Here is a 24,362-nt window from a genome sequence, read left to right on the forward strand (position 1 = left end):
GAAGTGGAAGGCCGCTTTCCTTGCTCAGGAGGAAGGAAAAACTTACGGAAGCAGCCCCGAATCTACAGAAGCAGAGAAGTATCTTGCGAAGGGTTTCTGGGTGCTAAGGGGATGGGACGCCAGGCCGATTGACGGTGTACACCCGCCAAGTCGCCGGAAGTGTCTCCAAGAGCTAGGAGGTGGGAAGATACGAGAGGGCACTCAGGCTTTGTAGTCCCTGAATCCGTTTATATTTTACATTTCCTCTAACAGCGAACAGTGAACTTAGGATCCCTCCATGCCTGTCTTGGGAAGAGTCTTTTATGGAACCTCGTGAAAACGGTCACCAAAGTACTGTAGCCAGGGCTGCAGAATATTTATTATTACTGTGTTGACTGAATAAGCACTTGAATGGTTTTAGCAGCTTTGGACGGAAGTGTGGCTTAAATTCATCCGAACGCCGCTCTGACCTGCGTGGGCGGAGCCAGAGTTGCTCCCACAGCCGAGCGTGCTAGCTCACGCCGCCTGTGAGCTCCAACATTCTGGAGGTTGAGGCAGGACGATTGCTCCGAGCTCGAGGCTAGCCTGGGCTGCATAGTTAGACCCAATCTCAAAACAAAAAACAAGCAGAATTGGGCCCACCCGGAACCTAGCGCCGGAAGCGTGTCCGTGTGGAAATACGGCTCGGAGGAGGGACAGGAAGTGTTCCTAGGCGGAAGTTTCGGGGGAAGCATTAGCATCTAGGACACTTCCTGGTTCCTGGTAACAATAGGAAGTGTCCGCGGAACTGGGCTAGACTCTTGGTTCATACCAGCTGTGCCCTATTCCCCCTACCTCCTCCTTTCTCCCGCTCTTTCCCTCATCTACCACTCCCGGGAACCCTGGCTGAGTGTGCGTGTGTATGAGCTCGAGAACCCTCGCACCAGCTCCACTTAGGGCTCGCGGCTGCAGTTAGGGTAAGGGTCCCAGTGCGCAGGCGCGCTCCCGTTCACGACCTCCAACGGACGCGCCGGCGGCGGGAACCAGAAGGCACTCCTGGTGCGAGGTAGGGATCTAGAGAAGAAATTGGCAGAAAAGACTAATGACTCCAGAGAAATATGATGGTGGTTGAGTAACAAAAGGGGACTCGAGTGAAGAAGTTTTGAGAAGTGAGAATTTCGGAAATAGGCTCAGCTGGTGAGATTAGAAATAGTTGTGTTAGGGTCCCAGGAGACTGTAGTCAGCCTCGGAGAAAGGCAAGATGATGTGGCAGAAATGAGTAGCTGCTACTGGGGAAGCAAGGGTTTTGGAATGAAAGTTGCCTGTTGAAGTGAGTTTATGTAAAACGCGAGGTAACACGGCCTTGAATTTAGTGGCATAAATATACTAACAAATTTATCCGTGGTGTCGCATGACTAATCCCAGCACCGGGGAAGCTAGGGCTACATAGTGAGACCCTGTCTCAAATGCCACCCCCTGCACCCCCAAATACACTTGTGTAGCAGCAGTGCTTGGCACATGGTATTACTGTTCAGCATGAGTCGTTATCATAGTTTAGAGAGGAAGTAGAGGAGAAAATGGAAAGTGTTGGAGATAGCAAATTATGGTAGGCAGGGGATAGAAAAGGCAGAGGATAGAATGAAATTTCAACCTGAAATGGGATGGGATTAAATTTATTTAAAGGAAGTAAACCAAACGCCTAACGATTAGGAAAACAGTGCAATGCTGAAAAGAGTGAAGCAAGGTCCGTCCCTAAAAGGGTAGGTGACCACTGAAGAAAGCAGCAGGTCTGCCAGTGTTTTCAGAGTGAAGACTGAGGAAAGAAGGGTTGCACTTCTGTTATTGTAAGGCCTGGCCAACTGTGGCTCTGCCTTCAGTCTCAACTCTCAAGAGTCTGAGGTAGGAAAATCCATGAGTTTGAAGCCAACTCGGGCTACTCAGGGAATTTCAGAGCAGCTTGAGCTTCACAGTGAGCTCAGGCTGTATCTAAAAAACAAAACAACAAAACCAGAAATAGTTCATTGTTTAAAAAAAAGAAAGAAAGAAAGAAAAGAAAAGAAAAACCCTCACAGATTTTTGTTAGGTTGTTCCAGAATGATAGAGTGCAGAAGTTGAAGAACAGTAAGATCAACTGTGTATCATATAAAAGGCAAAATCAGGTCTGTCTAGAATCTAGACTCTAGATTTTAGTTTTCTTATTTCTCTCTGGCTCAAGAGATGACTGAAGCCTAGGGGAATGTTTCTAGAAGTTTGTGCATAGTGAAGCTTTCTGAATGTACCTCCAAGCGTAATAGAGAGCAGGTTCCTTGGCGTGGATGGTTGGGGACCCTCTTTGTGACATGCTCATATAGCCAAGAAACAAAACTGACTCAGTCCTTCCTTTTGACCACTGCCCCTCTTTCTAGGCCTTGGCCCTTCTGCAGAGAGAATGCTGCTGCCACCTGTCTGTCCCTCCTGAACCTCCAGGGTTTTCTACCACTTTGCCCCATGGAAGACATGCCTCTCTCATTCAGTTGCTCTGACTGTCAGCGCCATTTTCCTAACCTCCCAGAACTGTCACGGCATCGGGAACTGCTCCATTCATCTGCTAACCAGGACAGGGAGGAAACTGATGGCATTCCTCACCCCTATCGTAGTCACTCAAGGAGCTTGGCCAACCACCAGCGGAACCATGAGACTGGTCTTTTCCCCTGTACCACCTGTGGCAAGGATTTTTCTAATCCCTTGGCCCTCCAGAGCCATATGAGGACACATGCTCCTGAGAGCCACCAAAGGCATGGGCCCCCACATGCCAAGAAAACCACTGCACGCCTTCAGAGTGAGACCATGTCTACTGACTCCTGGGGTCAAAGGCTTGGTTCTGGGGAAGGCTGGGAAAATCAGACAAAGCACGCACAAGAGACATGTGAGTGGGAATCTGGAGCTGATCCCAGGGCAGCGTCAGGGACTTGGGAAGATCCACCTACCAAACAAAGAGAAGGCTTAGAAATTCAGCCAGATTGTAAAGGAAGTACAGGGCACTGGGTAGCCACCGCCACTTCTGATGGAGCACCACCGCTCCCCACCGCAGCGAGCAGCCTCCTTAGCAATTTGGAACAGTATCTGGCTGAATCAGTAGTGGACTTCACAGAGGCCCAGGAGTCCAGTGAGCCTCTGCCTGCTGAGGGGGAGCGAAGGTACAAATGTGACCAGTGTGGAAAGACCTATAAACATGCTGGGAGCCTCACCAACCACCGCCAGAGCCACACTTTGGGTATCTACCCTTGTGCCATCTGTTTCAAGGAGTTCTCTAACCTCATGGCCCTGAAGAATCACTCGAGACTGCATGCCCAGTACCGGCCTTACCACTGTCCTCACTGCCCGCGTGCCTTTCGGCTCCCTCGGGATCTGCTGGAACATCAACAGTCCCATGAGGGGGTAAAGGAGGAACAACCATGGGAAGACAAAGAGATGCCTACCACAAATGGACATGCAGATGAGAGGAACTGGGGTCAGCCATCTAAAACAGAGATGATGAATGGTTCTGGGGAGCTCAGCTCTTCTGGACAGCTAGAAGATGGTAGCTCAGAGGAGTATCGACCTTTCTGTTGTGGGGACTGTGGCCGTACCTACCGTCATGCAGGTAGTCTCATCAACCATCGAAAGAGCCACCAAACAGGTATCTACCCCTGTTCCATTTGTTCCAAGCAGCTATTCAATGCAGCTGCTCTGAAAAACCATATTCGTGCTCATCATAGACCCCGGCAAGGAGCTGGGGAAGATGGTCAGTCATCAGTGTCCTCAACTGCTCTTGTATCAGGTGAGAATGCTCCAAAAGCGGAAGAGGTCCCCTCTGTCAGCCTGGACCATCGTCCCTATAAGTGTGACGAGTGTGGTCGGGCTTACCGCCACAGGGGGAGCCTGGTGAACCACCGCCACAGTCACCGGACAGGGGAGTACCAGTGCTCACTCTGTCCTCGAAAATACCCCAACCTTATGGCTCTGCGTAACCATGTGCGGGTTCATTGCAAGGCAACACGCCGAAGTACAGATCCAGGGACTGATGGTTCACCCAGCCCTGTCAAGAAAGAACAACCTGATCCAGTGGGAATAGAAGCAGCATTCCACACAGATGAGGAACATGTATGCAAACGTGAAGAAGAGCCTGTCAGTAACCTCCCAACAGCAGATAGGACAGTGCCCCTGGTGTGTAGTATTTGTGGGATGTTGTTTGAAGATCTCAAGAGTCTTGAACATCATGGCATGACCCACAGGGAAGGAGAAAAAAGCAGGACAGACAGCACATTGTCACCAACTAGAACATTTGCTTGCCAAGATTGTGGCAAGAGCTATCGCCACTCAGGCAGCCTTATCAACCACAGGCAGACCCACCAGACAGGAGACTTCAGTTGTGGGACCTGTACCAAGCATTTCCATACCATGGCTGCTATGAAAAGCCATTTACGACGTCATAATCGACAGTGGAATAGAAGGCATCAGAAACAAGATAATAGTACAGGTGAAGAAGAAGCCAAACTCCCACCTGTGGGTACTTGGACCCTGAAGGTGGAAAAGGATGAGGACCCAGATTCTTCCCAAGATCCTTTGGGAGAAAGTCCTTGTAAGACTGAAGACAACCTGGAAGGGGATGGGGACTGTTTGCAGGTTGGATCTAAAGGCAATGAATGTGTGCTTAAAAAGGAGGAAGCCCATTTTCTGGGTGATAAAGAGGGCATAGGCACCGAGGAAGGACTAGAAAAGAAAGAGGCCTGTTTCCTTGACGACTTAGACATCCCAGGTGATGAGAGCAGTGAAACTGGCTTCTGTGGTAGCCTTTCTGGGGTTGAAAGTGACCAAAAGAAGAGCATTTGCCAGTCTGACTCCTACTCTGCTGACACTGACACTGTCTGGAAGTCCGAAGCCACTCACACATGTTCTGACTGTGGGGATTCTTTCCCCCATGCTACTGACCTGTCGAGCCATAGGTCCTGCCACCCTCCAGGCATCTATCAGTGCTCTCTCTGTCCAAAGGAATTTGATTCTCTGCCTGCCCTTCGCAGTCACTTCCAGAACCATAGGCCAGGGGAGGTAGCCTCAGCACAGCCCTTCCTCTGCTGCCTGTGCGGTATGATCTTTCCTGGGAGGACTGGCTACAGGCGTCACCTGCACCAGGCTCATGGCACCTCTGGTGTAAGTGAGGGTTCGGAAGAAGAGGAGGAAGGCACAGCAGAAACAGCCTCTACCCACAGTCCTCCCCTACAACTCTCAGAAGCAGAGCTGCTGAATCAGCTGCAGCGTGAGGTGGAAGCTCTAGATGGAGCAGGTTATGGACATATTTGTGGCTGCTGTGGTCAGACCTATGATGACCTGGGGAGCCTGGAACGTCACCACCGAAGTCAAAGTTCCAGCAATAGGGCAGAGACTGTGCCTAGCCATTTGGAAGGATCAGGTGATGCAACAGAAATGGTTGCAGATCATGGCTTTGAGGGCACAGTGACCTCTGTCTTGGAAGAAGGTGGGGACATAAAGTCCGAAGAGGGAGTGGGTGGCACAGTTGCAGACAGCCTTTGCATGAAGGCCGGTGAAAGCTTTCTAGAGTCCCACCCCCGCCCTTTCCAATGTAACCAGTGTGGCAAGACCTATCGCCATGGAGGCAGCCTGGTGAACCACCGAAAAATCCACCAGACAGGTGATTTCATCTGTCCTGTCTGTTCCCGCTGCTACCCCAACCTGGCTGCCTACCGGAATCATCTGCGGAACCACCCTCGCTGCAAAGGCTCAGAGCCCCAAATGGGGCCCATCTCAGAGGCAGGAGGCCGCAGTGAACCCCAGAATGCTGCAGAGGCAGGGCAGGAGCAGGCTGTCGTAGGGCAGCTCCAGGAAGAACTTAAAGTGGAGCCCTTGGAGGAGTTGGCAGGTGTCAAAGAAGAAGTGTGGGAGGAGACCACTGTAAAGGAGGAGGAACTGGAGCAGGGGTTAGAGACAGGCTGTCAGACTGAGGTTACCTCTGAGCGGCCCTTTAGCTGTGAAGTATGTGGCCGCACCTACAAGCATGCTGGCAGCCTTATCAATCACCGGCAGAGCCACCAGACTGGCCACTTTGGCTGCCAGGCCTGCTCCAAGGGCTTCTCAAACCTCATGTCACTCAAGAACCACCGGCGCATCCATGCAGACCCTCGACATTTCTGCTGCAGCGAATGTGGGAAAGCCTTTCGCCTGCGGAAGCAGCTGGCCAACCACCAGCGGGTCCATGCTGAGCGACGTAAAAGTAGGGGCACCCAGAAACTGATTCGTGAGGATCGGCCTTTCAGGTGTGGGGAGTGTGGCCGGACTTACCGCCATGCTGGCAGCCTCCTGAACCACCAATGCAACCATGAGACAGGCCGTTACAGCTGCCCTTTCTGTTTTAAGACCTATTCCAACCGCAAAGCCCTGAAAGACCATCAGAGGCTGCATTCTGATAGTCAACGGCGGCGACAGTCAGGATGGCCCCAGAAGACAGCAGCTATACATTGTGCCCTTTGTGGCTGTGGCTTTTCTGGCCAGGGATCTCTAGAGCAACATCTACGGGAACATGAGGAGAGCAAACTAGAGCTGGCCAGTGGCCAGGGAGGCCAACATGGTACAGAAGACAGTAAGGAGGACCTTGATGACTGGGGGCTGGAGGGCAGGTCAGATGATATTGAGTCAGTACTAGAGCATGAAGTCAAGAGGCCTGGGGAGCACAGTCCCGGTAGACCAGAATGTTCAGAAGTCACAGAATCTACACAGGAAATAGGAAAGGTAGATGGCTGTCAAGGAGACAGGGGACAAATGAATCACAATGGTGCCTGGGTTCTTCAGGATCAGTTAACCAAGCCAGAAGGCAAGTTGGAAGACACTGTTTCCAGGAATCCTTGTCACCTGTCTGAGAGCCAGTCCAATGGTCCTACTCTAAGAGATACAGATAGCTGGAATGGTGCAGACAGCAGCTCACAACTCCAGCCAGAGAGCCACTGCTGCAGCCAGTGTGGCAAGACCTACTGCCAACCTGATGGCCTCTTGAACCCCAGCATTAACAGAAAAGACTGTCACAGTTGTTTACTCTGTTCCAAAGAGTTCTTAAATCCTGTGACCACTAAGAACCACAACCACGTTGCTGCCCAAAGCTTTGCCTGTAGTACCTGTAGCAGAGTGTTTGAGGCCCACAGTGAACTAGCCACACACATGAAGACTCATGCTGTTGAGCACAGTCAGGGGGCATGTCAGATGGAGGAAACCAGAGACCCACAAGCGGGGATGCTAGAGGTGGATCTTCCTGGTCCAGGGAAAACTCAGGAGGCCCCATCAGGACTTCCTAGAGACCCAGGGGAGAATGGGGAGCCAGCTAATAGAGGACAAGGAATAAATTTCACAGCAGCTGAAGACAAGGAACGTCCCTTTTGCTGTGCTCAGTGTGGGCGTTCTTACCGCCATGCTGGTAGCCTCCTGAATCACCAGAAGGCCCATACCATTGGACTCTACCCCTGTTCCCTGTGTCCCAAACTTCTGCCCAACTTGCTGTCTCTGAAGAACCACAGCAGGACCCACACGGACCCCAAGCGCTACAGCTGTAACATCTGTGGGAAGGCTTTCCGAACCGCTGCCCGGCTTCAGGGCCATGGACGGGTCCACGCACCCCAGGAGGGACCATTCACTTGTTCTCATTGTCCTCGCCACTTCCGCCACCGAATCAGCTTCCTGCGACACCAGCAGCAGCACCAGGAAGAGTGGACAGTGTCTAGCTCAGGTATGTGGGGTGAGCTGGGCAAAAGATTAAGGATCCAGAAAGAGGTGGGCACAGAGGAGAGAAAGCATGACCCAGAGGTGAGGGGAGCAAGCAGAGAAGAGGATCAAGTGGAGTCTAAGTGGTAGGAGGCATGGACAGGGACTAATCTAATTTGAAAAGGCTGGCTGCCCTTGAGCCACTGAGTTATGAATCCTGCCTGAGTCAGGAAGATGGACGCTGTGGTTGGTTGGGGAGTGGTGTGGACTCTTTTTTTTTTTTTTTTTTTTTTTTTAAAGATTTATTTATTTTATGTATATGAGTACACTGTAGCTGTCTTCAGACACACCAGAAGAGGGCATCAGATCTCATTACAGATGGTTGTGAGCCACCATGTGGTTGCTGGGATTTGAACTCAGGACCTCTGGAAGAGCAGTCAGTGCTCTTAACCACTGAGCCATCTCTCCAGCCCCGTGTGGACTCTTATATAGCCAAAGAGGAATGACTTTTTTCTTTCAGTAAGCAGAGTTATCTGGGTCCTACTGCTTCTGAGAATCCTGATTTAGTCAGTAATGATGTCCCAGGCAAAAGGATGAAACCATGGGCTTTGTTTAGGCTCTGGTCTTTCCTAGAGTTCTTGGCAAGAAGCCAGGGGATAAGAAAGAGAAGGGTGGAAGATTACAGACTCCTGGGTTGCCATGCAGATAGTTCATGGTCTGCAGGTCTAAGGTGAGGTGGGCTTTCCTGCTCAGTTGGTGACTTCTAACTTGCTACTTTATGGCTTTACTGCTGAAAGTGAGGCTTCTGGTCCTTCCTGTGAGTGTTGCACTACATCTTTGTGTTTGTTCTTTTAATCTTTTTTTTTTTTAAGCCTTATTTATTTATTGTATGTGAGTACACTGTAGCTGTCTTCATGCATGCACACAGGAAGAGGGCATCAGATCCCATTACAGATGGTTGCTAGCCACCATGTGGTTGCTGGGAATTGAACTCAGGACCTCTATAAGAACAGTCAGTCCTCTTAACCACTGAGCCATCATCTCCAGCCCTGTTCTTTTAATCTTAACCTTCTTCTGCTGTAGATCTTACAAGAAGCCAACCAGACTACCCTTTCTGCAGCACCTTCCCCCAACACGCCCCTTTAACTGAAGAACTGACTCATAGATAATTGTTTCTTTGAAGTCAGGCCCAGTTGAGCGGCAGCAGTCATTAGTCCCTATCTCTCATCCTCTATCACAGTGAATCTCTGGTGTAAATTGTCTCCACCCAGCCCACTAAAGGGTATGGCTGTGGAGGAAGGGGCAGTCTATGTATTCAGCAAGCTATTAGCTCATATTCCACATCTAGAGAAGAAAATCCATTCCGTCTACAGCCACCAAGGGTGGTGTCCCTGAAGTGGTATGCCCTCGCCCAGAGCTTGACTGGGAGGATAGAATAGTGGTGATGGGTCCCGAGAACTGAAGAAATAGCTTTCTTGTAACTTCAAGTACAATGAGCAAGGGGCCTGTTAGCCAAAGCACATACTAATTGGGAAATTGGGAGTTGTAGGATTTGTGGGCTTGGTTTGTTTTGTGAGGGGGACTGGGGATTGCTGGGCATGGTACCTGGGGCCTCACAAACAGTAGGCAAACACTTGACTACCTAGCTATTTATTCCCGTCTCTTGAGTGTCTTTGTGCTTGTGTTATGTCGTGAAATAACCTGCAGGGCTGGAGAGGTGGTGTAAGGCCTCCCTCAGTGTCCTCTCCTTCTCTCTGTAGGAGCTTCAGTGGCACCAGCAGCAAGCAGAGGGGACTGCTCTACAGCCTCACTTCAGGACCCCTCACCCCAGTGGCCTGCAGACCTCAATCTGTCCCTCTGAACTTCAGGTCTCCAGAGGAGAGCTCACTGAAGTTAGGGGTGCAGGCAGGGAGAGGCTTGCTCTCCTCATTTGCTCAGGAGTTGCTTGGGCATCCCCATCTCCTTTTCCCACGAAGAGGACCCTGATCTGGTTTTTATCTTGAGAAGGGCATGAGGTAGTCTTCATGTCTGTGCCCATGAAAGATGAAGGATCTCCTTCCCAACCCTTTGTCACCATGTTCTTCCGGGGCCAGGCTCTGCCGAAATGCTAGGATAGCCAGATTCTCACCCAGGGAGGTGGATTCAGAGTACCACAGGTGGGAAAGTTGCCTGTGGAAGGGGAGCCTTTTACTATAGTTTGTAACTTATTTTCTAAAATCTATTTTGTAACAATTTAAGTTTTAAAAAAGGAAAATTGCTCTCCAACACCCCCCCCCCAAAGGAAAAAAAAAACAACTTTTTTTTTTTCACAAGAGCTACTGGTGTGATTGTATCTGAGGATTGTATGGGGAATACTGGAGACATCTCTGTTGGAAAGCAGAGCTTGGGGGCGGGGTCGTCGTGTCACACGTGGACAGCATCTCTGGGCAGGCTCATTCCCAGCCAGCCAGCTGTTGGACCTGCCTCAGGGCTGGGAACCATAAGACAGGGAGGGGAAGGGCAGGAGTGTAGAATTGGGTGTTGACGTGGGAGTTGCCTGGCTTTTCTGGCGTCCTGTGAGTAAACTAGAGTCACCAGTCAACAACTGGCTGGTTGGCCTGTGAATGTGAAGGAGAGGAAGAAAATTAGTTTGGCCCCGTCCCTATACCTTTATTACTTCCTTTGAAGAAGCAGGAACCATCTTGGCCCCTATTGTGCAAGGGAGACCTAAAAACCAAGAAGCTGAGACTCCTGCTTCATAAGTCCATGTGGGTCTGACTGTTGCTGTCCTCTACCCAGGCAGCCTAGATGGGTGCATAGGGTCTCCCCTAGATGGGAACCAAGGCTAAAGAAGAGGGAACGTACTTGAGTTGACCAGACAGCTTCCGGTCTCAGGCTCAGGCTCAGGCTCCTCAGCGAAGTAGACCTGCCAGTCTAGATTGCTGACCCAATCCTCATAGGCAGAAAGTGCTGCAAAAACTGCAGGCTTTGCAGAGCCTTGGCAGGTGTCTCCAAAGCTGTGCAGTCCAGCCAGGAACCATGTCCCTCTGATCTCATGTACAAGTGGTGCCCCAGAGAGTCCCTGTTAGAGAGGAGCAGGTTATACTTGGTAACTTCCTGCCACAGATAGAAGGGGTTTGGGGGCCAGCTGACACAGAAGGGTTTAGTTTCAGGTGAGAAGCAGGGCTAGCAGCTAAGCCTGGTAGAGTCTGTTCAGGGTGGGAGGATGCCAGGGGTCTGCTGAGTAAAGATTGGGAACTGGAACTCACCTCACAGTGAGGTGGCTCACCCACAACAGTGGTGCATATCATCCCTGGCAGAATGGGAACACCCGTGCTACCAGAAGCTGCATGTTGTCTGCTACAGGCCATTGGCCCCAGGACTGTCACAGGCACTGTATGGGGGTGGTTGATGCCTGTAGAGAAAAAGAGGAGCCTGGATGCCTCCTCCGTGGCCTCCACGTTCAATGGACAGCTGCCAGGATCCCCGTCCCTATGTACCTGCTTCTCGGGTCAGCCCAAGAACCCAGCCATGTTCCCCGTCAGGCAGGCGGTGGTCAGCATAGGGCAAGCAGAGGGGCCTGAGGCCAGGGCCCAACGTCACAGGCTGAGCCAGCAGCAGGAAAGCCACATCATGGCCGCCTTCTGGGTGGGTGTAAGCCCCATGCAGAATGAGTTGCTTCAGGCCCCATTCCTCTGGTCCAGCCCCCAGTCCTACACTCCATTCCTCTAGGGTTTGTCGCCTGTGTTGAGAGGCAGGGTTGACAGCACTGAGTGACAGAGCTAAGACAAAGGGCACAAAGGAAAAGAGACCTAAGGCTTACCCGATAAAGCAGTGAGCAGCAGTCAGCACCACCACCTCCGATACCAGGGCTCCACCACAAGCCAGCTTCCCATGGTGCTTCAGTCTGGCATCCCAGGGCCACTGGGAGAGGGCTCCTGCCTGGGGTCCTCCACTACTCAAGGAGCCACATGCTGAAACAGGTGAATTACATCCTCCAGTTTACTCAGTGGTCACTTATTGCTGTGCTGAGTGCTTCTGTAAGTTAGCAAATCTTCCTATATCCTTTTTTTTTTTTTCTTTTTCTTTTTTTTGGAGCTGGGGACCCCTATATCCTTTCTAAGTTGACTTTCAGCCTCATTACCAAAGGTAACCAAACTAACGTAGTTTAGCATAGAGCTCTGTAACCCAGATCAGGTAGGCCACTTGGAATTCAAAGCCAATGTACATGCTTTTAATCCTGATGTCTGACAGTATCCATGCTAGTCTTACCTGAAGGGCTCTGCCCACCCCCACCCCCCGTCCACACACACCCCTCACCTGCACTTTTTCAAGCCTGTACCAGCCCTAAAACCCTAGCTTAGTAATGCTGTTCTGAATATCAGAATCCGGCTTCCTTCCCAGGAATGACTTTGCATCCAATTTGCATTGCAGTCATTGCCCTGTCTCACCTCCCTGGATCTCTGCCCTGGAAACTTGGAGTTTCCCCCCTGAAACCAGCCAGATTTCAGGAACATCTGTATACCCAAACCTGTTAAACTCCCTGGCCCCAATGGGGCTGTTTCTTTCCCAGGAGCTAAAAGAGTTGTCTGTTGGCCACATCTAGGCTCCAAGTCTGAGCTGAAGTTTGTTTCCTTGTTGCTTCCACCTACTGCCCAGGAAGTCTTCCTGGACTTGGGTATCCCCACACATCCCAGTCCTGATACCCATGCTCATACCTACCTACACAGCTGTTCTCGTCACTCATCTTCACGACTCCTGGGTCCTGCACCAAGAAAGCTGCTCTGTCAACATGGGCCTGCAGCCACGAACTGTGTGCCGCCATGTCAGTCAGCAGCACAGGGGTGTCCTCTTGGGCACAATTTGATGTGAAACTAATGATCCCAACTTGGACCCAGTGTCCATCAGGTTCACGGCACATCACAGGTCCCCCAGAATCTCCCTGGAGCCAGGAAAAGAGCCAAAAGTAGAGACACCTGAGCCCAATACTGGCCAGATGCCCGCTGGCTGTACCTCTATTAAACTTCTCTGAGGATTGGGCCCTCAGCCCTAGACCAGACCCTCCCTTCCCCTGTATTCCTTATCAAACCTGGCAGGGTCCCTGTACCCCAGGCTGTGCACCCCCACACAACATCCCAGATCTTGCTGGATTGGCCAGCAGCCTCTGGTGCAACCGATTGTAGAGACAGTTACAGGTGGGGCGGCTGATGAGGCGAAGGCGCAGATTCCGTAGGGTCCTGGAAACTGGCAAAGGAGATAATGTTGAGTCTAGCTCTGACACACAGTGGGAGCAGAGGGCTAGCACAGTTAGAACTGATCCTGTTTGTGACTCTCTAGACTTATGTCTAGGACAGTACTTACCATCACTGGTGTTCTGGTCCCAGCCAGTGGCCCAGCAAGAAGCTCCAAAGGGGAAGTGGTGGGTGGGTTGGGGCAAGCAGAGGGTTGTGTGAACTATGGGGTGGGTAAGCTGGAGCAGAGCCAGGTCTGATCCCTGGCTATAGTGGTTATAGGCCTTGGGCAGCTGTAGGGCAGCAACTCCCACCTCCTCAGCCCCCGGGCTCAGCCCCTCCTGCTTGAGAGAACCCAGGACCACGGACCAGGAGCTCAGTTCTGCTGTGGCCATCCTGAAAGGAGAAGGGCAAGGCCCAAATAGCTGAGTGCCAAGGGAGACAACCTGGAGAAGAGCACAGGCTGGGGAAGATGAGCAGACAGAGCACATGGCTTTCCGCACAGTTCCCTCCCCTCAGTCTCTACTTACTCCTCTGTAAAGCATCTACCATGCTAAGGTTAAGGTTTAAGGTTAAGCTGGTAATGTGTCTGCTACAGGGCACGTTTTCCATAAATGATACTTATTATCTTAGAGGCAAAAAAGTCTTGTGAGGTACAGGGACAAATCTACCCTCAAATTGAGAGACCGAACCAAAGTGTGACTCACTTTTCAAAGCAGTGAGCAGCTGTAAGGACCCAGGTATCTGCCACCAAGGAGCCACTGCAGATGTGTACACCCTGTCGTCTCACACTGGCCTGCCAGGGCCATTCGCCAGGTAACGTGTTGCCTTCCTGAGGCTCTGGAGGGCCAGGGCCACGCTGCCCACATGCTGTAGAGAAGCACAACTGCAGACACTGTCCTGACCTCAGGACCACACAATACCCTTTCCCCACACGCATACCCGTCCCAAGTCCCCATCACTTACCACGCTGAGCTGCTTGAAGACCTAGGAAGAAAAAACACAAGATGTAGGGGTGCCTAGCCCAAATTGGGTGGAGGGGATGAGCTGAAGGACAGGTCCTGGGTCCTTATCTATGACTGGCTACCTCACCAGCCCCTCCCAGAATGAAGACATTTATATGAGGCGGAAAAGCAGCTTTTATTGGAGCTCATTCAGAGTACACAGCCATTAATTCTCTCAGCTGTGCTCAGCACTCCTGGGCCCAAGGAGCAAGGCCTGAGGTTTACCTTGGGAGTAGGCCAACCCTCCTCCAGGCTTCTGAACCCCTAACTCCTGCCCTTTCCACTGAGTCAGAGAGGTGGCCTGTGTATGTGAAGAGCATTAGCTTAATTGTCCCTTCAGCTGTGGAAGCCTGAGAAGGTAGATTAGAGGTCTGTGTCATGTCCTAAGTGGGGGAGGCCCCAAGTGAGTCTCACTCCACCCCGTCCTAATGAATCAAACTGTCTACCTTTCCAATGGGTCCTGGTCATGCCTACAGCCCATCAGAGCCTCACTTAAACAGGCCTACTGTGTACATCAGAGGCAGGGTTGGTGTGGACAGCCTCTAGGCAGTGAGGCCAGAACATGCCTAAGGTCATTTTGGAAGTAGAGGATAAGAGAGGGGGCAACACACACACACACACACACACACATACACGGGGGGGGGGGAGCACGCACACGCAACATACACGTTCAGACAGAGATCTCAGATCCTTCCCTTTCTAACCTTGGCGTTAGACTGTGGCCTCAAGAACATTAGCTTTTCTGTACTTCAGTTTCCTCACCAAGATAGAACAACGGCAGTACTTAAACTCAGAGAGCTACCGTAAAGAATTAAGTGTATTAACAAGTTCTTCCAAAATGCTGTAATTTGGCCTAGGAAAATCACAGCCATTTTGACAACAGGCTGTGTTACCTCCCCTCAGCACCTCACCCCCAAGAACAACCTCCTCCCCAAAAGACACACACCAAGGGCATCCACAGAGAGACTGTAGCCCCCTCAGGATCCCTTACATACCAAAATACAGGCTACTGGGGCAGATGAAGGCTTAGGAGCCCCCACAGTGCCACTCCCCCTCCCTCACACTTGAGTGACTTACCCTCTATCACGATCACAGCTCCCACAATAAGCAGCTCTGGTCCCCAGCTCTGCCTCATGCTGCTCCAGGCCACTCAGTGCTCAGGCTCTCAGGAAGGGCACCTGGGTCTCCCTGGCTCCACCCCTGCTCCGCCCCCAGTTGGTTAAGAGTCAGGTGTTACTTTTCCTAGGCTGGAAGGGAGCCAACATCTCTTAGCTTGGGGGCTGTGGTTGTGTGGCCCTTACCCCTCTCTGGCTCCTGTAACCGGCCAGTTCAAATCCTAAATTCCTCCATTCACTGTACCAGTGACTTTGAACCATGAAGTTGTTTGTGCCTTACCTGAAAAACTTAAATTCTTACGGGCAGCAGGAGGTTCTGGAGAGATGGATCAACAGTTAACTGCATGACCTGGTTTAATTCCCAACACCTATAGGGCAGTTCACACCGTGGCTGTAACTCCAGTTCCAGAGGATCTGACACCGTCTTCTGCCCTCCCAAAGCACCAGTCACATAGAATACATAGACACACATATAGACAAAACACTCATACACATGGAGTAATAGCAAAAAATAGAAGTTGGCCCCTTTAACTGGACTGGAAGGAATACTGTTTCTTATTACTGTTCTTCTAATTATTTATTCCAGAGAGAGGGCAATTTGTGAGCATTTTCTCCCTCTGCTATGTGGGTTCCAGGGTTAGGAAGCACAGGGCCAGGTGCCTTTACACAGTGAGCCATCTCACCAGGACTATACATAGACACTTGCCACCAAGCCCAACTACCTGGATTTAATTCCTTAGACTGACATGGTAGAGAAAGAATTCTTGCAAACTGAACTCTACACACGCCATGATATCCAGTACATGCGCATGCACATGCTCACACATACCCACACTAACTTTTTTTTTTTTTTTGGTTCTTTTTTTCAGAGCTGGGGATCGAACCCAGGGCCTTGCGCTTCCTAGGCAAGCACTCTACCACTGAGCTAAATCCCCAACCCCCGACACTAACTTTTTAAAAACATGCTTAGGGCCCTGGAGAGATTGCTTACTGTTTCTTTACTACCTGTTCTTTCCAGAGGACCCAGGTCGAGTTCCAAATCCACACAGAAGCTGACAAACATCAGTAACTCCAGTTCCAGAGGATGCAACACTTTTCCATCCTCTGCAGGCACTAGACATATATGTGGTGCAGATACACATGCAGACAAATGCATATACACTGTAAATCATTTTCTAAATACAGCGGTATACATCTGTAATCCCAGCACCTCGAGGCTGAAGCAGACTTTTTAGTTTAGATTGAGTTACCTAACAAGTTCTAGGCCAGCCTGGACTAAAGCAAGACCCTGTCTCAAAAAAACAAATCAACCAAACTGACTTGTAGGTCAGCTACCTCCTGCATGAAAACACCATCTGTGAAGCATTGGCAGACTCCTGTACTCTCTCAGCTTCCCTGCCTCCTACAGGCCAAGAGGGTTTCATACACTTCTCTCGGTTTGCTTAAAGGGGTGGCTCTCATCCAAATCTCTCCGGCAGGCCATTGCACTCCTTTCTTGAAAACATGTGGGGGGCTGGAGAGATGGCTCAGCGGTTAAGAGCACCCGACTGCTCTTCCAGAGGTCATGAGTTCAATTCCCAGCAACCACATGGTGGCTCACAACCATCTGTAAAGAGATCTGATGCCCTCTTCTGGTGTATCTGAAGACAGCTACAGTGTACTTATATATAATAAATGAATAAAAAAAAAAGAAAAAAATAATTACCATTATCAAGAAATAAAAAGTACATTCAAAAAAAGAAAAGAAAACATGTGGATGGAGGTTAGAACACTAAGGGGACATCCTTTTTCACCTAACTCCCAATTTAGGCTAGCTCCACCTTTACCTGACCCTGACACAAAGGCAACTGTGAGCAGAGTTTGGAGAAGACATGATCCAATCGCCCAGATGGACGCAGATTATGACATAGGGGCTAGGGTAATATTTCGATGGTAGAACACTTTCCTACCTTGTGGAAAGTCCTGCAATGTGAATTATGGGATGTGTGTTAATCTGAGATCTCCCTGCCGCAACCGTTTCCCAGTACTAAAGGTAGTCTCAGAACACGTTAGTTTCTCTGTTCCTAAGCTCCCTCACCAATATAGGACAATGGTAGTAATTACCTCATAAATGAACACAGGTTCTTAGTGCTTGGGATGTCAAGTCCTTAGTACACATTAGGAAAGGAAGAAACAGAATCCTGGCCCTGCACAGGGTTAAGACTGGCTGGGATGGTGGGTGAGGCAGTTGCAAGGGTTTGAGCTCTACCATAGTAAGAAGTTCCAACCCAGTTTGCCCTCCAGGTGTGTAGCAGGCCCTCCTACGACAGGGTCTGATCTGTAGGCAGCAGGCGCAAGCTTGTTTCCTGGACGTGGGGGCTGATGTGTCAGGTTTTGCTGACTACACATGCTAGAGATGATGCAGCTCCCCTTCCGGGCAGGCCCTCCATTCTGACTCATCCCAGTTCCAGAGAAGGCAGTAACACGGAAAGACCAACACCCCGAAGGGTCCCTGGCAGACATATGCTTCAGACTTGACCAACATAGAAAAATTTATTGTTCAAAATCCTTCTCTTTGACCAATAGCAGAAAGCAGCCCAATGGGGACAGAACCTAGAGGCACATTTGGTCATTTTTCTGTGTGTGGTTATAGAGGGGTGTTTGAATGAGGGTGATAGGGCCTTTTAGGGACCCACACACGATACACTTGGGCAAGGCTCATGTGCTAAGGCAAAGCAAGTCATGTCAGCCTGGCATGAGGTGGGACCTCAGGGCTTTTTGACCTTGTGTTCTGGCACCTTCTGGAAGCTAAGCAACATCAGGCCCGCATTGATGGCATAGGTGGTGATGCAAACAATGCAGAAATCATACAGGACAAAGAACAGGATCCAGGCCAGGTACAGAGAACCAGCGACAGACACCAGGGAACTCAGGATCAGTAGGATAGAGGCCCAACGTCCCCTCAAGCAACCTGTAAAACAAGAGAGGGTCAGTAATGGTATACCTGGAACTCTGTAACACCTCCCCAATGACAGGCAGCAGGTGCTTCTGGTGAAAGTGCTCTAACACAGGATCTGATGGGCCTCATCTGTTCAATAATTCTTGGGACCCAGAGTGAATTCTCTTGCTAAACTACGTAAGATGAAACACGAGTTCCTATTGGAGTCCTCTCAAAAGGAAGTTCAAGGTCAACCTGGAATGTCTCCAAAAACAAAACAAAACCCACCAACTGAGTACGGTTGTGTACAGTCCCAGCACTCAAGAAGCAAAGGCAGGAGGATCTCTGCAAGTTCCAGGCCAGACTGATTTTATTTAATGAGTTCTAGGACAACCAGGGTTATGTAGAGAGACCATGTCTCAAAAAGAACAAAACTCACTAGGTGTGGCCCAAAGCTTTAATTCTAGCACTCGTTGGCAGAGGCAGGCAAATTTCTGAGTTCAAGGCCAGCCTGGCTTACACAGTAACTTCCAGGACAGCCACGGTTACACAGAGAAACCCTGTCTTGGGGGAGAAAAAAAAAGGAGAAAGAGAGAGAAGAAAAACCAAAACACAACAATAACAACCAAAAACTAAACAAAAAGAAAAAAGAATTGAGTCTTTGCCATAAAACTGAGATTGTGGGAAATTTTGAGGGCCCTTCAAGCCTCTGGCTACCTAAACCTAAAGCAACTTGGATACTCCTGCTAAGTGTTCTCCTTGTGAGGAAATTGCTCAGTAATTAGCAGCTGGCTGTCAACTGTCTGGGTCACCAAGACATGAGGTGGGGTTGGTCTGGATTTCAGAGGACAGGTCATGAGGGGGCAAAGCCACTCACCTAACAACAGCTGTATGGTGTAGAACATGCAACCAAATATGCTGTTGGATTGGTTGAGGATGCTGTCAGCTCCTAACACGTGCTCCACCAGCCCAAAGCCCCGGCCCCACCTGGTGGAAGTGAAAGAACCAGGTAAGTGCAGTCAGCCTGGTGCCTCCGGAGCTTTTTTTTCTAAAAAAAAGTGATTAGCAAGAAGCTCCACCCACCAAGAATCCAAAGGTCGGCCACCTTGTCCCCTACTCTTTTTTTTTTTTTTTCTTTTCTTTTTTTCGGAGCTGGGGACCGAACCCAGGGCCTTGCACCCAGGGCCTTGCGCTTGCTAGGCAAGTGCTCTACCGCTGAGCTAAATCCCCAACCCCCTTGTCCCCTACTCTTACTGGCCTGTCATCACAGGCCATCAATAACTTTTCAGGAGTTGGTGCGAGGGCTCAGCAAATAAGTGCCTGCTGCCAAACCTGTCGACTGGATTAAATCTCTGCGACCCATAAAGTAGAAGAGAATCAGCTCCCGAAAGTTATTTTGACTTCCACATGTATGTAGTGGCATGCATGTGCCACCTCACAAACAAATAAATATAAGGTTAAATTTTTTTCCAGCTTGATTTCACTTTACGGTGACCACAACTGGGAAATCTATTTGCTTTGGGCCCACAAAGCTACAGTTCTCGCCACCCACTGACATTCGGTCCTCCTACAAAACCCAGAGTGAGCACTTTGTCTCTCAGCACGGTCAAAGCTCCACCACCTCCTCCCGCTTTGTGCCATCCCAATCACCCTCTGTCTCTATTCGCTATACTGCCCTGCCTCCGCCAATCTTCCAATCACAGTTATTCACTGGCGTCCTCAGAAAGCGTTCAAATACCATTATCTCTGAGTGGTCCAGCCCGTGTGCACGTCCGATTACCCATAAAAACTCGTGGGGGGCAGTCCGCTCTTAAAGTGTCTATTCTGCGGACACTGCGACCCCAGACTCCAAAATCATCTGGCAACCTGGCCGTCAGGTACACTGGTTTTCAAGAAACCCATGCTTTTCATTTCTGCACGCACCGAGAGGAGAAGACGCGGGAACAGCTGATGGCCGTGCCCACGTCGCAGAGCGCGCGGTAATCCTCATTGCGGGCGCGCGCCGCCTTCACGTGCAGTGCGTACAGTGAGAGGGCTAGGCCAGCGAGGCATAGTGCAAGCCGCAAACGTCCAGGGCTCCTCCAGGTGGTGCCCATGTCGACAGTACAGCGCAGACACAAGAGGGAAGAACCCGCCACGGGGCAGGGCGTGGTCTGATGTGACCACGCCCCTCCGACCGGAAGGTTGACAAGCCTCCGCTGGCATTCTCCAATTCAATTGGTTATTCTTAGGCGTGACAGCTAGGAATGCTGGGCTGGTAAACAGGATTAAGGAATGTGGGGTAATCATTGATACAACAACTGCCGGGCATGATGGGAATTGTAGTTGGAGAGGCTGCAAGACATTAAGGGAAATTTGAGTATGTAGTGTTGTTGGTTCTTTTTTTTTTTTTTTTTTTTTTTCCTTCGGAGCTGGGGACGGAACCCAGGGCCTTGCGCTTCCTAGGCAAGCGCTCTACCACTGAGCTAAATCCCCAACCCCGAGTATGTAGTGTTGTAAAGATAGTATTAACACGACGGTGCACAGCTTAGTGCATTAAATTTTTTTATTTTACACACACACACACACACGCACGCTACACAAACACAGATACAAACAGTAGCTATCTTCAGACATACCAGAAGAGGGCACTGGGTCCCGTTACAAATGGTTTTGAGCCATCGTGTGAAGTTGCTGGAATTGAACTCAGGCCTTCTGGAAGCGCAGTCAGTGCTCTTTGCTGCTAAACTACCTCCCCAGACCAGCTTTGCACATTTTTTTATGCCAAGTCCTGTTGTATGCATTCGGCATGTCTAGAATCTACAGACCAATGGACTAGTGGAATTCAGCGAAAGCTGGGATGCTACTCAGGAAGCATTTCCCTTGAAATTACTTCAGATGCTATTTGGCTATAACCTGTTTCCAGGTCACCGCCAGCTATCCCTTGTGTCTCACTAGCGCCCCTTGTGGTCGGAGGCACCCTCACTCTCAGAATGAATTCTGTTATCTAGGCCACATTTTGTGATTTCCCAGACCTCGGTACCGTGTGGTGCCCTCTTGGCAAAACCTGAGCCTGGATCAACCCAACAATCCCTCTTATATTATCTCCCATTACAAGTATCCTACCTACTGAGGACCTGTCAGTTCTGAGTTCTCTGACTCTCCATCCTTCCCATTTGCATGGAGTTCCTTCACCAACCCCCTCCCCTACTGACCTTAAATCTTAACCCTTCACAGGCAAGTTTTGGAAAGATTTTACATTTTTCAGTCTTCTTTACTTCTGTCTTGATACTTACATAATAAACTAGCTGCCCTTGAACATCTCCTTGACACCTAGTTGCAAGTGTGACCTGGACATCAGGTCCAATGTTTATTTTTAGAGTCATGCGGTGGTTTGACCTCCAAGTGATATCAGTTGCTGCTTTAAGGAACTCTTTCTTTATGGATGACTGCCCTCCCTCCATGGCTGCTCTTTCTCAGGTCTTCTACTTCTACTTCAGAGAGTGTGGTGGATGCCGTGTTCCTGCTCAGATGAGACTCAGAAGCCCAGGAACCACACAGCTCTGAGAGGAATCCTCCTCAGCACAGCACTGCAGCTCCTAGGAGAGGACATCCCCAGCTGAGCTGAGCAACCTCAGCCCCACTGTCTCTTTGCTTCCTCCCTTCTTCCCTTTATTGCTTCTTTTGATGAGCATCACGAAGTGGAAACTTAAGGTTTCTTTGGAGAATCAGTTGTGTTTGATGGTGCTTCGCTGGCACAGACATGTGAAGGAACATTTCACTGAAGAAGACAAAGGAGAAAGGATGTTCTGCTAAAGCAAGCACGTGAAAGGACAGGTGGTGAAGGGTTCTTTGCTAATGACACACATGTATTAGTTTGTCTTACATTGCTTAGTTGGGCTTTATTTGTCGGGACTCCATAGAGAGAAATGCACCAAAAAACCTCTGGTGGTGTGCTGTGACTCCTTGTCGCTTCCACTGACTCAGGCAGATTGGCAGAGTGATGTTAACTGAGGAGATTCACGTGCTGAGGGATGCCCCGAGGAGGACATGTGATGTTTGGAGGGAGTATAAAAAGGACTTGACGACAGTGATGGGAGCCAGGAGCTTAGCTTGCTTGCATGGCTAAACACTTGCTGGCCTCAAGTCTTTGCTAATCTTCATTTCTTTGAGACAAGCACAGCTGAGAACTTCCCCTGGCATCCTTTTATTTATTTATTTTTTTAGATTTATTTATTTAATGTATGTGAGTACACTGTTACTGTCTTCAGACACACCAGAAGGCGGTATTGGATCCCCATTACAGATGGTTGTGAGCCACCATGTTGTTTCTGGGATTTGAACTCAGGACCTCTGGAAGAGTAGTCAGTGCTCTTAACCGCTGAGCCATCTCTCCAGCCCCTTCTCCTGGCATTCTTTTTTTTTTTTTTTTTTTTTTTTAAAGATTTATTTATTTATTTGAGTGCACTGTAGCTGTCTTCTTCAGACACACCAGAAGAGGGCAGCAGATCTCATTACAGATGGTTGTGAGCCACCATGTGGTTGCTGGGAATTGAACTCATGACCTCTGGAAGAGCAGTCAGTGCTCTTAACCGCTGAGCCATCTCTCCAGCCCTTCTCCTGGCATTCTTGCTGGTCCTTCCTGCTGACTGGTGCAGAGGCTGAGGCCTGGCTGTCTCTGCTAGGTCATGCTACCACTGCTGACTCCTGTTTGCTATCCTGACTCTATCAAACTGCACTGCTGGTGTATCTGTGAAGCGTTTGCAAGTGGATCAAGCTGCCCTGCTGACCTGTGAGCTGAACTGCTGATTTCCTAACAATGCAGATAGGACAGGTCCACTTCCCCATATTCTTTTTTTTCCACTACCTCTGGTGAGAGGTGGGCAAGAAGGAAGGTTAAAGTGTTTTAAAAACCTTCATTAAATGTAGGTTTTGAAAAAAATTAAAGTTACAGAGTCACACCAGGCAGTAAATCTTATACAAGAGATTTATTGGAGGGTCCAGGGTGTGGAGGGACAAACCCAGGGTTGGTTACTCCCAGGAAAGGACATCAGGGGATTGGACAGAGGGCAGAGCTTATATAGGAGTTCTTTGGAGGTGGAGATTTTCAGAACAGAGATTTCCAGAATAAGGATTGTTGGGATTTCAAGTCCTGAGCTTGGGAAACTCAGGGACTGGTTTTTTTTTTTTTTTTTTTTTTTTTTTTTTTTTTTTTTGGTTGTTTTGTTTTGTTTGTGGGAAACTCAGGGATTGGTGGGTTTCCCTGCTCATGGATTGGTGTTTTGTTTCCACCCTCTTCTCTCTGTATCTGGCACATGTGTTAGGGAGTTTGGCAAAGCTCCTTCAGGCTCTGAGGGATGGCAAAGTCTTCCTCTGGTCTAAGTGGAAGTGTAGACAGTGTGTGCAAGTATGAGTGTTTGGGAGCAACTGACCAAAGTGGTAAAAACCAGCAACTGTAGCTTCCTCCTGCCAGATGTTTAAAGCCTGAGGCTGCTCCCCTGTAGACACCTCTTGCTGACACTAGCTAACTCTTCCCCCTCGAAGTACATAATGAATGCTCTCCTGTGTATTTGCATAGTAGGTGCACCCCATCAGAGCAAACACAGTAGGTGTGTCTGTGTGTCTATTCTCTCTTCCTTCCTCACTGCCTCAGTCAGGTTTCTGGGACCAATGCATGCAGGATTCAGTAATGTGGTATTGCGCAGACTGGCCTCAGTTCTTTTGACCCCTCAGTTTTCATGACTCCAGTTTCTTTCTTTTCTTTTCTTTTTTTTTAAGACTTATTCATCTATTTTATGGATGAGTGCAGTCACTGTCTTCAGACACACCAGAAGAAGGTATTGGATCCCATTACAGATGGTTGTGAGCCACCAAGTGGTTGCTGGGAATTGAACTCATGATCTTTGGAAGAACAGTCAGTGCTCTTAACCGCTGAGTACTGAGATCAAAGACCTGAGTCACCATAGTCAACAAGGTATTGATAGTTTTATTTTAGTCTAGTGACACCTATACCAGACTTATGAACTAATCAAAAAAAAAAAAAAAGCAATTAGAAAAAATTAGCCAGGTGAGGCTACTCAGCAGATAAAGGCACCAGCTGCACAAACCCTGCCCGAGTTTAATCCCCAGAAACCGTGTGGGGGGAGGGAGGAGGGGCCAGAGTAAACCTTAAACAAACTCTGCCAGACCCTGATCAATGAACTGTCCATTCCCCTGGCTTGTTGAAGAACTCCCCTCCCCTTGAGTTGAAACTCCAGCCCCTCCCCCTCACTGCCATTGACTAATTCAGTCACCCCATTGTCACCTGCTACCTGATAGCTGGGGCAAGGAAGTTTCTAAAGATAAAATGCCTTTGCGTGGGCAAACAACTCCAGGAAGGAGACTCTGACTTTGCAGGATGCCCCCTCAAGCTGCATTAACTTCCTCTTTTCAGGCTTCTTGCCTGCCTCCGTAGGAG

The 24,362-nt window shown here is 49.6% G+C and overlaps 3 protein-coding genes across 6 annotated transcripts; 1 reads left to right on the plus strand and 2 right to left on the minus strand.

Moving 5' to 3' along the window:
- Window positions 1-39: 39 nt before the first annotated feature.
- On the plus strand, window positions 40-9,994 carry Zfp646 (zinc finger protein 646). 2 transcript variants are annotated; one of them, XM_039101228.2, is made up of 3 exons: window positions 40-179; window positions 2,364-7,705; window positions 9,441-9,994. In XM_039101228.2, exons 2-3 carry the CDS (start codon window positions 2,446-2,448, stop codon window positions 9,539-9,541), a joined length of 5,361 nt encoding a protein of 1,786 aa, XP_038957156.1. In that variant the 5' UTR covers window positions 40-179; window positions 2,364-2,445; the 3' UTR covers window positions 9,542-9,994. The 2 variants fall into 2 exon arrangements, with proteins under 2 accessions (XP_038957156.1, NP_001387702.1); NM_001400773.1 differs by lacking the exon at window positions 40-179 and adding an exon at window positions 655-1,024.
- On the minus strand, window positions 7,952-15,846 carry Prss53 (serine protease 53). 3 transcript variants are annotated; one of them, XM_063271402.1, is made up of 12 exons: window positions 15,290-15,846; window positions 14,972-15,141; window positions 13,857-13,877; window positions 13,598-13,760; window positions 13,021-13,286; window positions 12,749-12,903; window positions 12,382-12,601; window positions 11,483-11,633; window positions 11,160-11,401; window positions 10,929-11,074; window positions 10,525-10,741; window positions 7,952-10,277 (listed from the first exon to the last, which is right to left on the minus strand). In XM_063271402.1, the coding sequence occupies exons 2-12, from the start codon at window positions 15,027-15,029 to the stop codon at window positions 10,258-10,260; spliced, it is 1,659 nt and encodes a 552-aa protein (XP_063127472.1). In that variant the 5' UTR covers window positions 15,030-15,141; window positions 15,290-15,846; the 3' UTR covers window positions 7,952-10,257. The 3 variants fall into 3 exon arrangements, with proteins under 3 accessions (XP_063127472.1, XP_006230384.1, NP_001102626.1); XM_006230322.5 differs by having other exon boundaries at window positions 12,749-13,286; NM_001109156.1 differs by lacking the exons at window positions 7,952-10,277; window positions 15,290-15,846 and having other exon boundaries at window positions 10,525-11,074; window positions 14,972-15,189.
- Window positions 15,847-17,522: 1,676 nt separating this feature from the next.
- Vkorc1 (vitamin K epoxide reductase complex, subunit 1) lies at window positions 17,523-20,044 on the minus strand. Its single transcript, NM_203335.2, is given in 3 exon segments — window positions 17,523-17,959; window positions 18,804-18,913; window positions 19,850-20,044. Coding segments are annotated over 3 exon segments (486 nt in total). The 5' UTR covers window positions 20,023-20,044; the 3' UTR covers window positions 17,523-17,756.
- Between the last annotated feature and the right edge of the window lie 4,318 nt (window positions 20,045-24,362).

The sequence above is a fragment of the Rattus norvegicus genome, chromosome 1 (genome assembly GCF_036323735.1).
Source record: "Rattus norvegicus strain BN/NHsdMcwi chromosome 1, GRCr8, whole genome shotgun sequence".
Classification (NCBI taxonomy): Eukaryota; Metazoa; Chordata; class Mammalia; order Rodentia; family Muridae; genus Rattus; species Rattus norvegicus.

Bases quoted from the DNA above. Each gene is read 5' to 3' on its own strand.
- Zfp646 (XM_039101228.2), top strand. From the start codon at position 2,446: ATGGAAGACATGCCTCTCTCATTCAGTTGCTCTGACTGTCAGCGCCAT. The intron at 7,706-9,440 runs GTATGTGGGGTG...TTCTCTCTGTAG, and splicing joins GTGGACAGTGTCTAGCTCAG to GAGCTTCAGTGGCACCAGCA.
- Prss53 (XM_006230322.5), bottom strand. From the start codon at position 15,029: ATGAGGCAGAGCTGGGGACCAGAGCTGCTTATTGTGGGAGCTGTGATC. The intron at 13,761-13,856 runs GTAAGTGATGGG...GCTTCTCTACAG, and splicing joins TCTTCAAGCAGCTCAGCGTG to CATGTGGGCAGCGTGGCCCT. The intron at 11,075-11,159 runs GTACATAGGGAC...TTTTCTCTACAG, and splicing joins TGGGCTGACCCGAGAAGCAG to GCATCAACCACCCCCATACA.